At 39.4% G+C, this 13,932-nt stretch overlaps 1 protein-coding gene across 1 annotated transcript; it reads right to left on the reverse strand.

The window, feature by feature from the left end:
- Nucleotides 1–4,553: 4,553 nt before the first annotated feature.
- Nucleotides 4,554–13,692, reverse strand: snupn (snurportin 1). The gene is made up of 9 exons (XM_056388171.1): nt 13,572–13,692; nt 11,916–12,080; nt 11,272–11,452; nt 10,876–10,980; nt 7,782–7,878; nt 6,587–6,684; nt 6,343–6,420; nt 5,768–5,848; nt 4,554–5,583 (listed from the first exon to the last, which is right to left on the reverse strand). The coding sequence occupies exons 2-9, from the start codon at nt 12,071–12,073 to the stop codon at nt 5,263–5,265; spliced, it is 1,119 nt and encodes a 372-aa protein (XP_056244146.1). The 5' UTR covers nt 12,074–12,080; nt 13,572–13,692; the 3' UTR covers nt 4,554–5,262.
- Nucleotides 13,693–13,932: the final 240 nt, after the last annotated feature.

A 13,932-nucleotide genomic window follows, 5' to 3' on the forward strand; every position in this document is an offset into this window, starting at 1 on the left:
CAGCAGTTCAAGCCCAGTGAATAGCCTTAAATGGCACAAAGGTCAGTGGTAAACTGTAACAAGTTTTGGTCATCAAAAAATGAAAAATCATGAAAATTTCATAGACAACAGGACTTTTATCAACATGCGTTGTAAAAAGACAGTGTTGGAATAAAGTGTTTTACTACTACCTTGGATGCATTATCATGACAACACTGTACTGCAGGAGTTGTTACTGTATATTGCTATCTGAATGGAGAGAAAAATGCAAGTAACAAATGAAGACAGACTGGTTGGTCAGCAGTTCATCCAATAGCAAGATAATGAGCCAAAACATTAGAGGAAAAGAAATAGACAGTGGCTTCTCATAATGGGAGACCAACACAGTCTCCAGACTTAAACCCTATCGAGCTGGTTCAGGATGAACTGGACAGAAGGATAAAGCAAAGCAAACTACAAGCGCAAGACATTTGTGGGAACTGTAGTAAGTAACAACTGGAAAAAATGAAGGTCTTCTGAAACCTTTTACCAGTACTGTAGGTACATTCATTGTGCTGTTTGTTTTTTTACACAAATAACAAGATCCCACAATAGGCCAACTGTAAATAATGAGGCGTGAGAAAGTCTGGCTTGAAAACCAAAGGGAAAAGGGGGTGGACAACAATAGACTTCCTGTGAAACCAGCTGACATCATGTCATTTGGGGAAATGGGATTGGTAAACTCTTGGCCCTGCCCACGTAATATCCAGCCTGACAAAAAAAAGTTTGAGTGCATCAAATACTTATGAGATGATGGCCTGATTTAACTCACTGTACCAGTCAGTAAAAGCTAGAGAGAGAGGTTAAGGTATTTAGTTTCCAAAAAGATCAGTTTACTCCAAGATGTTGTCTAATGAACAGAATGTGGAGGCCTCTGGTTCAGCACGATCCACTGCAGACCCCATATATTAAGGCTAAAGTGATTAAAGCTCATGCTATGGCTGTATGGAAATCACATATAACTGAATTTTCTAGGAATCGCAAATGTACTGAGCAAAACATTGTGGACCCAGGGCTGTATGAGGATGCCAAGGTCATGCCCTCACTATTATGTCTGGGAATTTGGAGAGTTTAATGACCTGTGGAGCAAATGACATTCTACAGCTACAAACACATTAAACATGATGGGCTTTGAACCCTGATTTTGATGTTTTTTTTTTTTTTTTTTTAGAATAAAGATCTTTAAATGTGATTATACTTTTCTGCAAAAAAAAACAAAAATAAACAAACAAAAACAATAAAGTATAGTTGAGGTAGTAGCCTATTTGGTTATTCGCTTTCTTGCTGAGAGTTAGATGAGAAGATTGCTACCACTCTCATGTCTGTATGTTAAATATAGGCCTTCACCCAACAGCTGCAGGTTAGCTTAGCATAATGACTGCAAAGGGCAAAGCAACTAGCCGCTCTGGTAGCTCTGAAGCTCAGCTATTAAATGCAATCCCTAAAACCATGTGTTCTTACAAATGTTGATTAAACAAACAAGATATAACGTGTTATTTTATAGCTTTAGAGATGCTGGTAGTTGGAGTTTATGTTAAGCTTAGGCTAACCAGCTGCTTACCTTATCTACAGTACAGACATAAAATCTTTTTTGGGACAAAGAGAATAAACATTCCTTTAAATTCATTCTTTAAAATAATATTAAAAAAATATTTTGTTTGCTCAAGTTCAAAATGTCTAAGGGGTGTAGGAGTGGAGCCTCTAGCGGATTTGTATTTGACCTTATGATTAATTAAATCCTGGCTACAGCCCTCTGCAGACCCACAAATCAACATGCATCTTCCTTCAGACAATAACACCAGGAACTAAAACCAGCCATGGAGGTTAAACACCCTTTATGTGACAGGTGTTGAAGAGGAGAAACACAAATCTGTTTGTCTTGTGACAAGGCCTTTCGTAAAGATCAGAGAGGGCTGAAGTAAGCAACATTGTACGTGTGAGTCTGTGCATGTGTGTGGGAGACTGAGAATGCTCTGAAAAGTGTAACTGTGGACTGACAGGTGCTCAGTTCCTGGAAAGTAATCGGTGCTGCTGATTAATAGCTGTCTTGCAGTAAACCACATGCTCTCTTTTACAGACCCTTGGGTGTAGAGGTGACTGAATGTGAAAGAAAAAAAAATCTGACTGTACTCGATGAACTTTATCAAATATCTTGCTCTGAAATACTACACTCCAGTAAAGCCAAATCCTTTAGAGCTTTTTGCAGAAATCTGGCATGTACTGTTTACACACACACACACACACACACACACACGTTGACGAGAGAAGCAGCGACACAGTGGGAGATGAGTCCTAAAACCATGTGGAAACATGGAGTATATATAGAAAAATTCAACTCATTTGAACCTGATTTATCATAAATGTCATCATCACTGTTATACATATTTTTTTTCCTTGTCTGCATTTAGATAGAAGTGAAATCTCATCAAAAAGCAGATAATGAAAAATTATTGATTGTCTTTGGTGTTGCTTTCCAGGAGTTATCAGGTGATGAGGTATTGTAATTGTGGTATAGTTTCCTTCAGCTGCATTTTGCACCTTCCTCCTCCTCCTCAGTCAGTGATCTCCTACGTTTCCCAGAATGAATTATAATAATCCCCACAGAGGGTAATGATTGAACATGTTACTTTCATCTGTTCCGTGTAGGTGGTGATAGCAATAGTGATACCATCGCAAAAGCAAGGCAAGGAGAAAATAACATTTGTTTTTTTCCATTGTAGAAAAAGTGAGTAGTGGCACAAACACACAACATGTGTCTTTTAAACACAAACCCCTGTACTGTTCAGCTACCTTATCTCTAAACTCTCTAAAAAAAGGCCAAAGTGATGACTTCAAATACTCTGAATTTAAACCACACCTAAGCTAGCAGCTCTATGACGCTGTATTCAGCCGGGCTTTGAGCTAAATGATAAGATCTGCACACAAAGATGCTCACAGTGACAATGCCAAAATGCCAATGGTAAGCAGGAATAATGTTTATGTTTACCAATTATAACTTGATGATGGTGCTTGATAAAAGTTAAAGGACTACCAAAGGGGATTACACTTCATCCAGAGGAGGGTATGTATGAATGTCTACCAGGTTTAATGTCGAACCATTCAACAGCTGTTGAAATGTTCCACGAGAATTTATGTATTACAATGCTCTGGGTTTAACCAACAGCTAAGCTAGCAGCTCTGTGAGCTGCACTCAGCAGGGCTTTGAGTTGAATGCTAACGTCACCACGTGACCACAATGACAATGCCAAAATGCTAATGGTAAGCAGGAATAATGTTCACTACCATCTTAAGTTATCATTTAGCATTGATTCATTTGCCAATTAGCATTAAATAAAAGTAAAGTTGGGGAAATGTCAGTTTAGCAGGTATTTAGTCATAAACTAAGACTGGACAAATTTTAAATTGATGATGGTTAAAGTTAAGGGACTACCAAAAGGATTACAATTTATCCAGAGGAGGGTATAAATGTCTTAACCAAGTTTCATGACAATCCATTCAACAGGTTTTGAAACATTGAAACCAAAAATATCAATCAAAGCGGCACTAGAGGAAAAGTCAGGATCGTGAAAGTCAGAACGAATTTGTGCCAGTCTCATCAAGTTGGTGTAGAGATAGTCATAGGTATATTGGCTTTATCCTCTGGAGATTTCATGGCCATACATCCAATAGTTGTTAGATATTTGAGTCTGAACCAAAGAGGTGGACTGACCAACAAAGCCATCCCTACAGACACTAGTTTTAAAGTTACTACTACTACTACTAAGACTACTAAGTCTTAAAAATAATTATCTGAGAGAGACCTCATTATGTTGTAGGTGTATATAGTATATAGGTTATAGGTAACCAGAAGCAACTCAAATTCAAAACTGTAATTTGTTTAAAAACTGGGGAGAAAGGAAAAGGAAAATGAGGTCACCTCCCTTCCTCAGACATTGTAAACTACTTCACATAACCAAGATCTGGTAACCTGAGGCGATCTGAGGTGTTCTTTGTCAGGATGTGTTGGCACAGGTCACTAAAACCAAGTTCACAGCCCTGCCAGACACTTCACACGTCTTTTCCTGTACAGTTTCCACCCAGTTCTTCAGTTACGCAAATGGCACAGTAAGCTAAGAGCAGAGAGGAAGGGACGCTCACGAACTCTGCTCATGAGCGCTGGCAGTATGAACAGCAGTATGAGTCACATCATATACTGGAACATCAGCTACTCACAGGTACACTGACAGAGCTTGGGCATTAAGTAGAAGATGATATATATTCTCTCTCTAGGCTTTTTTTTCTAGCTTTATTTTATGTCAGTCCTTGTTTTATCACAGAATCAACACTATTTTGTAAAATTAACTATCAAAGACTAGAATTTGATATATTAATTCCTCAAACTTCATTTTTTTTGTTTGATACTTTTAGTTGCATCACATAACCAAGTGGTGGAAAAGCCACCAGAATCCAAATTTGTTAAATTTCTGTTAGCAAGACTTAATTTTTAAACAAAACAAAAAAAATTCAACAACCCATGGCAACACAGTGAACAGGACTGTAGTCCAATAAAAAAAACATTTATTTAGAAACATACACTTTAAAACACCTTAGCAATGTTAAACTTTGTATTAAACTGTAAAAGCCTATGCCACTCCTGCTGTTCAGCATGATGACAACTCACAGGGTCTGACCAGGCAGCAACATCTCACCTTCCAAAACAATGAATGAATCCTAAACTCTGTTGCTCAAATTAACGATCAGTGAATACGCATCAAAGACATCGTCAGAAAACCTACAAACAACTGATAACAGTAAAGATGAGATGTTTCTTATGTGAGATCTGTTTTAAGTGCACAAAGCGCTGAGCAGCAAAATCTTACATAAGACACCTCTTGTCCTCTTTTTTTGATCGCATGCGACCACCTATGGTGTTATGAAAGGGATCTGCATAACAGACTGTGACATTGTAATTATAGTGGCTAAATGCTGTGCAATTATTCTCAAGGAAACTAATTGTTTCCAAGTTCTGCAGCAGGTAAAAGTGAAGATGTAACTGTTTTTAGCCAAAATAAAAACACATATACAGCATAGCTCTACTAATCTGCACGCTGAGGGCATCCTGAGCAGTGCCGGATTAGAATTAGCCATGCTTTGCAATTGGTCAGATCTGCAGAACCATTCAGCAGACATTCTAAAGAGCCATATGTGGGCTGACGCCACTCAGAAACACTGAGTTGGCAATTTGCATCTCGTTAAGCCTCCCACTCAGATCTCCATGTTCGCTTCCCTTATTGGATTTTGATTCAAAAAGTTCAGAGAGTCCGCACTGTCCTGGCTCGGCGTGGATAGGTACTCTAGCTCGTAGCCTCCGCTTCTGTTAGCTGGGCGGACTTCGCTTGATGTTTTTTTGTGCTCCAGGATCTGCTGCAGCTGGTGGCTGGCATACTCAGGCTTAGTGGTGAGGGGTCCTACGGGAACCTCTATACCCAGGATGTCAGTGACCATGTAGGGGCGAAGCCAGCCCACTAGAGGGGTGCTGCCGGGAGTGTAGTGGGTCTGCCTGTGGTAGAAAAGGAGACCATCCACCTGCAGCCAGAAATTCAGAATTAAACTCGTCAAAGCTTGAAGAGAAGCAAACAAAATATATTTCAGTTTGTCTTTCAGAAAATATACAGATTTTCCTCCATAAACACATCATTACATCCAGCACTCTGGAGGCAGAGCAAGGTTTTTGTAGAAAACATTTTAAGATCAAATGAACTGTTCTTACGCTGAAGCTGTACTCAGCTGCCAGGGCTTTCTGAATTGATTCTGCTGTGCAGTCTGTGCTTTGGAGGCTCACAAACCGGAACTGTTGGACCAAACAAAACCAGAGCACCATGATGTTAGTTCCCAACACAATTTGTCTTCTTGTCAAATGTGAGAAAATTCCAATGGTGAGCTCACTCTGCAAGGACTAAGCCTGATTCAGCTTCTGCTGAGCTGGGCCACACAAACACTGAAGGTTTAGAGGTGGAACTCAAAGTTCACTCCAGCACCATAATCTTCAAGATTTGTGGGCAATAATTACTTCAGTGCACAATTAGTCCCCAAGACAGTAATGAGAGTTTGTCTTTAATGTTCCTTTGTCTTATTTTCCCCCTGAGGAAGTGTAGGTTTAAGTTCAGGATTTTATTTATCCCATATAAGGAAATTAAGTGCAGCAAGGCATGAAACACAACACACACAACATTCAGAAACCCAAAGACTGAATAAACACGTCACAGTGTCTCCAACAACAGAAAACTTAGGAAGAAAAAGTGGGGCATGAAGTGGAGAGGCTCCACTCCTGTTTCTGGTACTCACAGGGTTGCGTTTGGCGATCTCTGATAGGCCGTCCGTCTCCTGGACTTTGGACTGAAGCCAGTAGAAACGGAACTCAGTCTGTTGATGAGAAAACAAGCACTGTAAACAAAAAACTCCTATTTCAAATCCTGAGCCAATGAGATTGGCAACATGGTAAAAAAGCACATCTGTGGCCCAGACTTTGCTACTTAAGCAATTAGACAAGCATTCCTGGATTGCTGGAGGATTAAGACGCCAGTCTTACCGGGCAGTCGTAGACCGGGTGGCCTCTCCAGCACATGACGTCCAGGATGTAGTATGTTCTGTCCACTTCGCTGTAAATGCAGTCCAGGATTGTGTAGTCTGCATGAGGCAAATTCAAAGACCAATTTACAGATATACAAAATTTACAGGTATAAAACTCCCTTATGCTGACTTATGATATAATCTTTACTATTATTGAATTAATAAAAAGCAATACGAATATATTCCAGATATCTGCAGGGTGCATGATGTGATTTTTGATCTGTAACATTGGCTCAATTATTCTGATATTAAGATCTAAGTTCTGGTATTATTTGGTTGTGCAAATCATTTTTAGGTCAAATTAACCAAAAGAATTTCAAAACACCAACAACAAACCCCCACCCAACACCCTGAGGATGGTGCATCAATGAACAACCAGTGCTGCGAGACTCTTTAGCTACAAAAGGATATATATATATATATATATATATATATATATATATATATATATAAAAAAAAAAAAAACTTGTTTAAAAGTCAACAAACAACAAAAGACAAAACTGGGGGCGTCGTATAGCTCAGTTGGTTGAGCATCCGCCCCATATACAGAGGGTAAGGTTCGAGTCCTGCATCGGACAAGCCCTTTGCTGCATGTCATTCCCCCTTTCTCTGCCTCCCCATTTCCTGTCTCTCTCCACTGCTCTATCAATAAAGGCACAAAAAGCCCCCAAAAAAACTGATATTAATAGTGACAATATCAACTCTTCACTGGGTGTTTTAGTTAGATCTCTGCTTTCACTGACCCCTTAATGTCCAGATATTCCCTTTTATTTCCCCTTAAGTAGCGTTAAGAGAATATAAAAAATCTCTTAATTAAAATCACCAATCCATTAAAATGGAAATAATCTATAATAATCAACATTTTATTCAGTCAAATTTAGTACCTTAGGAAAGTTTGGGGTCTCCACTAGAATTTAAAAATAAAGTTGCATGGCATGAGTTCGTACTGTCTGTCCCACCAGCAGGTAGGTGGAGTTTAAAAGGTTAAAAAGCTTAAAAAGTAAAAAAAAAGAAAGAAAATAAAAACCTCACGAGTGAATGGGAGACAACAGAAGAATCTACTGTTGGTGAAACACTTGTGCGTGTTGCGAAAATACCCAGGCGGTCCATTTTAGTGAACCACTGCCCTCCAGAGATACAAGCGGCCCTCCTACCTTTTCCCATGGCAGAGTTGTGTCGGTTCCCACCGGGCAGCAGGGAGGGGAAACGGTTCACACAGTAGCCGCTTTTAGTGTACGCTGCAGTGGAGCCCTTCAGAAAAAAAGTCAAAAACAGAGACCCCACATGAGGGGTAAGACAACACCTGCAATTTGTTAGCTGTGGTTTTTCTATTGGTTGGCCTTATGGCCCACATCCTTACAACCTTATAAAGGCATGTGTGTAAATGTAGCCTGATGACACTATCTGACACTGGCTTTTGCGTAACGATTCAAACTTAGGTTTTTCTAAACCTCAGAATCTCATGTAAGGTCACCTTATACACAGACATGGTCAATGGGAGATTTACAACACCAATATATTGATGATTCAGATAAATCTGTACAAAAATGTTTTTAAATATATATATATTTAAGTTAGGTGTGATATACATTATGATATGACAAATATTGGCAAAAAAATCACTTATAAATTGATCAGTCTGATGTTCAATGACATGAAACGTGTTCCGCGAAGAAAAAACTTGTATTCGTAAAACGAAAACTGCAACAACTGTTTCTCTTTTAATTATAATTTACTTTGAATCATTAACTTAAATTATTTAAATTTAAAACAACACCGCAATATTATCACATTGTCATCCTCATCTAAAATGATCGGTTGATTACTACTCGATAACTCAACTGTTGGAGTTCGATCCCACTCAGTACTCCTGAATTATTGCCCAGCTTTAAATAAAGAGGGTCCAAAAGCCTGAGACCACTCTCTTATTCAAGTTTCATCCTTTGTATATTATTTGTATCATAATTTATGAGCATAATCTGTTTGGAGCTGCCTTTGTGCATTTAAAAATAGAGCTATACAGCAGCAGCAGCTTTAAAAGCTCACAGTGTCATATTGTGTAACTCTGACAAATGACTGCCAATGCTTGCGAGCAGATGAAACGTGTCATTCAGCTCTCCTCCAGCACTGGGAACCATCTGTTGTTTCTGTTTTTCAAAGAATCTTCAGTTCTCATTTTGTAGAGAGCGCTGGGCCGTGGTGCTCCACATGTTTGTCATCAGTGGGGTCAACGTCTGATGTAAGGAACGAGGAACCGACTGACTATAGGTGCACACAGTCATTATGATACTGTAGACGGTTGCATCACAGGGTGTGGAGTGTTAGTGACACCACTGCAACAAAGGTTAGAGCACACGACAGGACAGGCACATTGTACCAGTTACCAGTAATCCATATCTAATGCTGATAAGCATTTTCAAGCCTTTCCAATACTCATGAATCATAAGACTGATACAATACAATGTAAATGAACATTGACATTAACATTTAAGACTACTCCATCACAAACGTGATGTTGCAAGAAAGTGAATGAGAAATTTCCCAAATTTCTGACTAAAGTCCATTTTTCACAATAAGTTTAGCTAATTTCACTTCTTCTTCTCTTTATGTCTTCATGATGATTTTGAAAATACTGTAGAATATATTAATACTCAATAATGGGAATGTTAGGTGGTGTTTAATCAGACTGATGGGTTTCTTATGATTCACCACAGGCCCCGGTGACTGCCACACACCGGCTTTTACTCAGCATCATCTGAATTTTGGATTTTCTGTTTCTGACAACTCATAAGATGTGACGTGTAAATACAAACTCCAGGCTCTCAGCATTTTCTGTAGATTAGGGGTTGCCAATCTTTTTTGTTTTGACATTCGTCTACTGAAACAACTCTAAAGCTCTCTCTCAAGCTCTCAGGGGTTTTCTTTTTTTTTTTTACTCATGTTAGGAAGTTGCAGTCGTACAAACATAGCACTGGCAGATCAAGAACCTACTTCAGTTCAGAATCAGTATCAGGTTGTTGTGAGCTTGACAAGGAGAGCTGAGGAATGTTGCAGAACAGACTGTGCAGAATTCAAGGAAGTTACAGCCGAACATTTTATAAAGCTTTATAATTATTACTCAGCTTTTATAGCAAAGGGTACTGGCTTTATGGCCCTAGCTTTGGGAACCATTGCTTTAGGTATTATAGCTTAACAACTGACACACAGTCTTTTGTCTAATTGTATGAGGAGGTAGAAAAGTGGTAAAATACTACACAAATTAGAAACTTTGTGTGCTGTAAAATCTGTCTCTTACCTGATCGTCTTTTATTTTCTTTCTGTTTTACAATCTAATGATATAATTCAGGTTTGAATCAGCATGGCGGTTACTTCTCTTATTTCAAACTGGATGACGAGACACAACGTGGCTCAATACGTTTAGTGTTGTCTGGCAGAAGTCGCTTTCTCTACTTCTCGTTTTCCAGTTTCCTCAACCCTTCAGTGCCAAGGCCAAACCCTTTTTCTTTTTTACATTACATTCTTGTAGTCATGTAGTTTACTTAATGGGTTTAAAACAAATATATGCCTGTGGCTATTTATGCAGCTGCATGTTTTATTTAGATAAAACTGATTCACTTAGCGACTCAGACTCAAAATTATGCAAATCTTATGATTCATACGGTGTTCGCTGTGCACCTTACATACATGAATCAACTTCTTCACAGCATTATAGTGACATCAGTTCACACTTACTGGCTTCTCTGTCACAGACTCAGGAAAATTACTCCATGCATTACCCCGTATCATGAATATTGTGTACAGTTACCCAGAAAAGGTGGCTCATCTTACTCACACCATTCTCTTCAATACCAGGAATGCAGCGTTGAATTTACAGATAACAGAAGTAACGTGCAGTAATCCCCTCAAAAGTACTGATTCGGGAAAAGCCGTGATAGTGCATTTAGATCAAAAAGAAATCAAATAGATGCTGGTTGCTGTTCTTCAAGTTAAACACATCTGGAGACTCGTAAGACTTTCGATCTGGGCTGAAAGATGACACATCAAAACCAGCAGAGATGGAAAAGACTTCAAAAGCCAATAAGAAGTGGCTCAAAGAAGCTCAGCTGTATTTGACTGACAGTTCTATATCCAGCCAGGTATCAAGGTGGCACCATAACCTGATTTTATTCTTCTTTCCTGAATTCTTGAATTCAAGGACTGCGGTAACAGATCATGTGAGACAGTGAAAGAGCAGTGACAGGTTCCTACCTTGGAGGCAACAATGAGAGATCTTTTCCCCACAGGACAGACCACCATCAGCCAATCAGTGTCCAGTTCTGATGGCACGTCCACCAGCCACTCTGACAGCATGAGCTGAGGAGGATAGGGAGGTTCGTTAACAAGCTCAGCATTTCATCTTCATCAACATTTGTATTGGAGAGTCCCAGAATTATTGGAAAAATCTGTCAGCATTAAAGAAGAGTGTGATGTATTGCAGACTGAGTCTAATGCCAGAGAACAGGGCTGTAATTCTAAAAACTAAAGCGCCCTCTGCTGGAATAAACAGAGAAGAATGCAGATTAAAAAAAGATACTTGAATAATTAGTTGACCTTCACACATGTGTAACAGTAATATATCTGGGTCATAATACGTCAAACACTGACCTGGTTTGCATAATGTTTCGGCAGCTTCCTCCTCTCAATCTCCATCCCCTCCTCGGCGTTGCCATCTTGCTGCTGTTCCCCCTCCTCCTTTTTCTCCATGTCCTCCTCCGGATCGCTGTCTGCGCCTGTCCAGTCCCCATCAGCCAGACGCCGTGCATGGTTGACGTAGTTTAACCGCTTACTTAGACGGCCAATGGAAAAAAGAAAGCTCCATCAGACACTTCGGCTGTGGCATGATTGAGCTTGAGCCTACAAGTTACTCATAACATTAAAAAATGCAATAAAACAGCAGCCTCCTGAAGCGAAATCAGTCATTCATTTGCATTTTATTTTTAAATTGGCCAATTGTGTCCAATTTGGAGAGAGTCATGTTAAACAGCTAACCAATATTGTGGCTGCAATATAACTCGTTCTAAGTAGCTGGAACCAACACAAAGCAGATGTAAATGCCACTTATCAATAGTGAGCATTCACTGATGAAAATCTGCTAATGTCGCAATGTAGAGAGCAGGAAGGTAGAAATCCATCCTCTTATTTTACACTTCAAACAAATTAATGGCAATTAAGGCAATTTAAGTACATTCCCATGTATAAACACACATACCATTTGGACTGGACAAACACTAAATAGTTTCGACATGTACCTTTTCTGCAGGTCAAGGAAGCGCCTCCGTCGCTCACTCTGCTCTAGCACACTGTACTTGCTCTTGTACTGGGCCAGCCGAGGGTGTGGGGCGGCGGTACTGTTGGGCTCCTTGGACACAGCAAAGCTGGCCGAGAGGGCTTGGGTCAGGTCATCCATGGGGACTCTAATCAGGAAAAAAAAATATTTTTGTAGGCATTTTCCCCCTTGCTCTAAGACTGACCATCCACTTCCCTGAGACTACTGAGGAAAGTTATATTGGAAGGTAATGTGGTTGACGAAATGTCACTATTTACAAGCCTAAAAACACCATGTGCTTTCGTTCATAAACATATTTATCTCAGATGTCTTAAAATTATGATTGTTTTTTTTTTCTACCATTGGCTTGGTCTATAAAATATTAGAAAACAATACAAAATGTCTGTGATCATTTCCCAGAGCTCAAGGTGACAGCTTTGGATAGCTTCTGCAATGAATGAAAACCATATCCCAGACATAAAGACCTCGTATGCAAAAGTTGGTTGATTTTTGAAGTGAAAAGAAGTAAATTCAGCAAACAGACATTAAAGATTGAGCCTTTCTTCAAATGTTAGTGCACTGCTACCTTTTATTTCATGACATGTACAGAAGTTAATTCAGTACTTAGTAACCTGTTATTTGCCAACAGTGAAGTACAAGGGTGGAAATACGAACTAGGTACTGACTAAGACCTACTTGTAAAGTTCATGAAAGACAGAGTAACAGTACATTAACAGTTGAAGAAAGGCTGAATTTTAATGTCTGCATGCTGCAAGGGACACATTTCCTTATTCTAACTTCAAAAATCAACAATATGTAATTTGCCCTGTGGCGCTGAGACATATACATACAACTGTAATTTGCCAATCACTGTCAAAACAATACGTGCTTATCTAATCATTTGTTCCCGTCTGCACCCTAAACCAGTGGCTCCACAAATGGAGGTCAGGTACCGTAGAATACATGGACAGGATCTCACTGGGTTACTTCATATCAATGGTACATACACTCTGATGCCAGTTTATTAGGTACATCCAACTAAAACTAATGTTGTCTGTTTCATGCATGACCATTTGGGGGATGTTGTCTGTAGAGCTGTTGAACTGCATTGGACTAAACAGAGAGATTATTTATTCTATTTAACCTACCCTCACTTATACAAATTAAATGGTGAATGAATACTGATTAACTGCAGGGCTGTTGTATTAGACTGCATTAAATAAAGTATATATCTATCTGTCTATTAGTTTTTGCTAGGTGTACCTAAGTAAAGTTGCATCATTAAATTGAACATTGAACTTCAGTTTTATAACAAAATAAAACATTGACTAACATGACGTTTGTAATACGCTCAGACTACAAACGTCTTTGCAAACAGGTGGTGTAAACCTTCATCTAGTTGGGGTCTATTTGGATTCACTGACATCAATAAATCCCAGAGTATTAGTTTATTTTAGCAGCTAGCGTTAAGCTATACCTGCTAGCATGCGGTGGGCCGAGCAGTCGTTAGCAACACTGTGTGCTACCAACGCTACGTCACTGCTTTAATTTCTACCAACTACACATAATTATCAGGCCAAAATGACACTACAAAGGGGGTTTGGTCGGATAATAATCAGTAAGTGAGCTGTGTAGATACCTTGGACATCCAGGGAGAGGGAAGCTGAGGAGGCTGCTGCTGCTGGTGCTGCTGCTGGTGCTACTGCTGCTGCTGCTGCTGCTGCTGAAACGTCACGCTGTCATCTTTCCCACCGTTTCCCACCAGCGACGATTTTTTTTGTTGGCCGATCAAGAACTGCAAACTATACCGGAGTTTTACAGAACAAAGTTGTGTACATGATGGAAATATTTTTGAATATGGTTAGATCTTTATCCACTTGAGTAAAGTTATTTGCAATAAGTAATCAGACAATCAGTGGTCTAGCACATAAATCAGGGCCCCATACATAAAGCTATAGTGGTTAACAGTCTGACTGAAATCACTGTGTGGCAAGTTTGCC

This window comes from Seriola aureovittata, chromosome 10 (assembly GCF_021018895.1).
Source record: "Seriola aureovittata isolate HTS-2021-v1 ecotype China chromosome 10, ASM2101889v1, whole genome shotgun sequence".
NCBI lineage: Eukaryota > Metazoa > Chordata > Actinopteri > Carangiformes > Carangidae > Seriola > Seriola aureovittata.

What these genes read in the sequence shown, in the direction of transcription:
- snupn (XM_056388171.1), bottom strand. Translation starts at nt 12,073, where the DNA reads ATGGATGACCTGACCCAAGCCCTCTCGGCCAGCTTTGCTGTGTCCAAG. An exon ending in CGAAACATTATGCAAACCAG is followed by an intron (nt 10,981 to 11,271) that starts GTCAGTGTTTGA and finishes TATCCTCCTCAG; the next exon opens with CTCATGCTGTCAGAGTGGCT. An exon ending in AGATCGCCAAACGCAACCCT is followed by an intron (nt 5,849 to 6,342) that starts GTGAGTACCAGA and finishes TTGGTCCAACAG; the next exon opens with TTCCGGTTTGTGAGCCTCCA.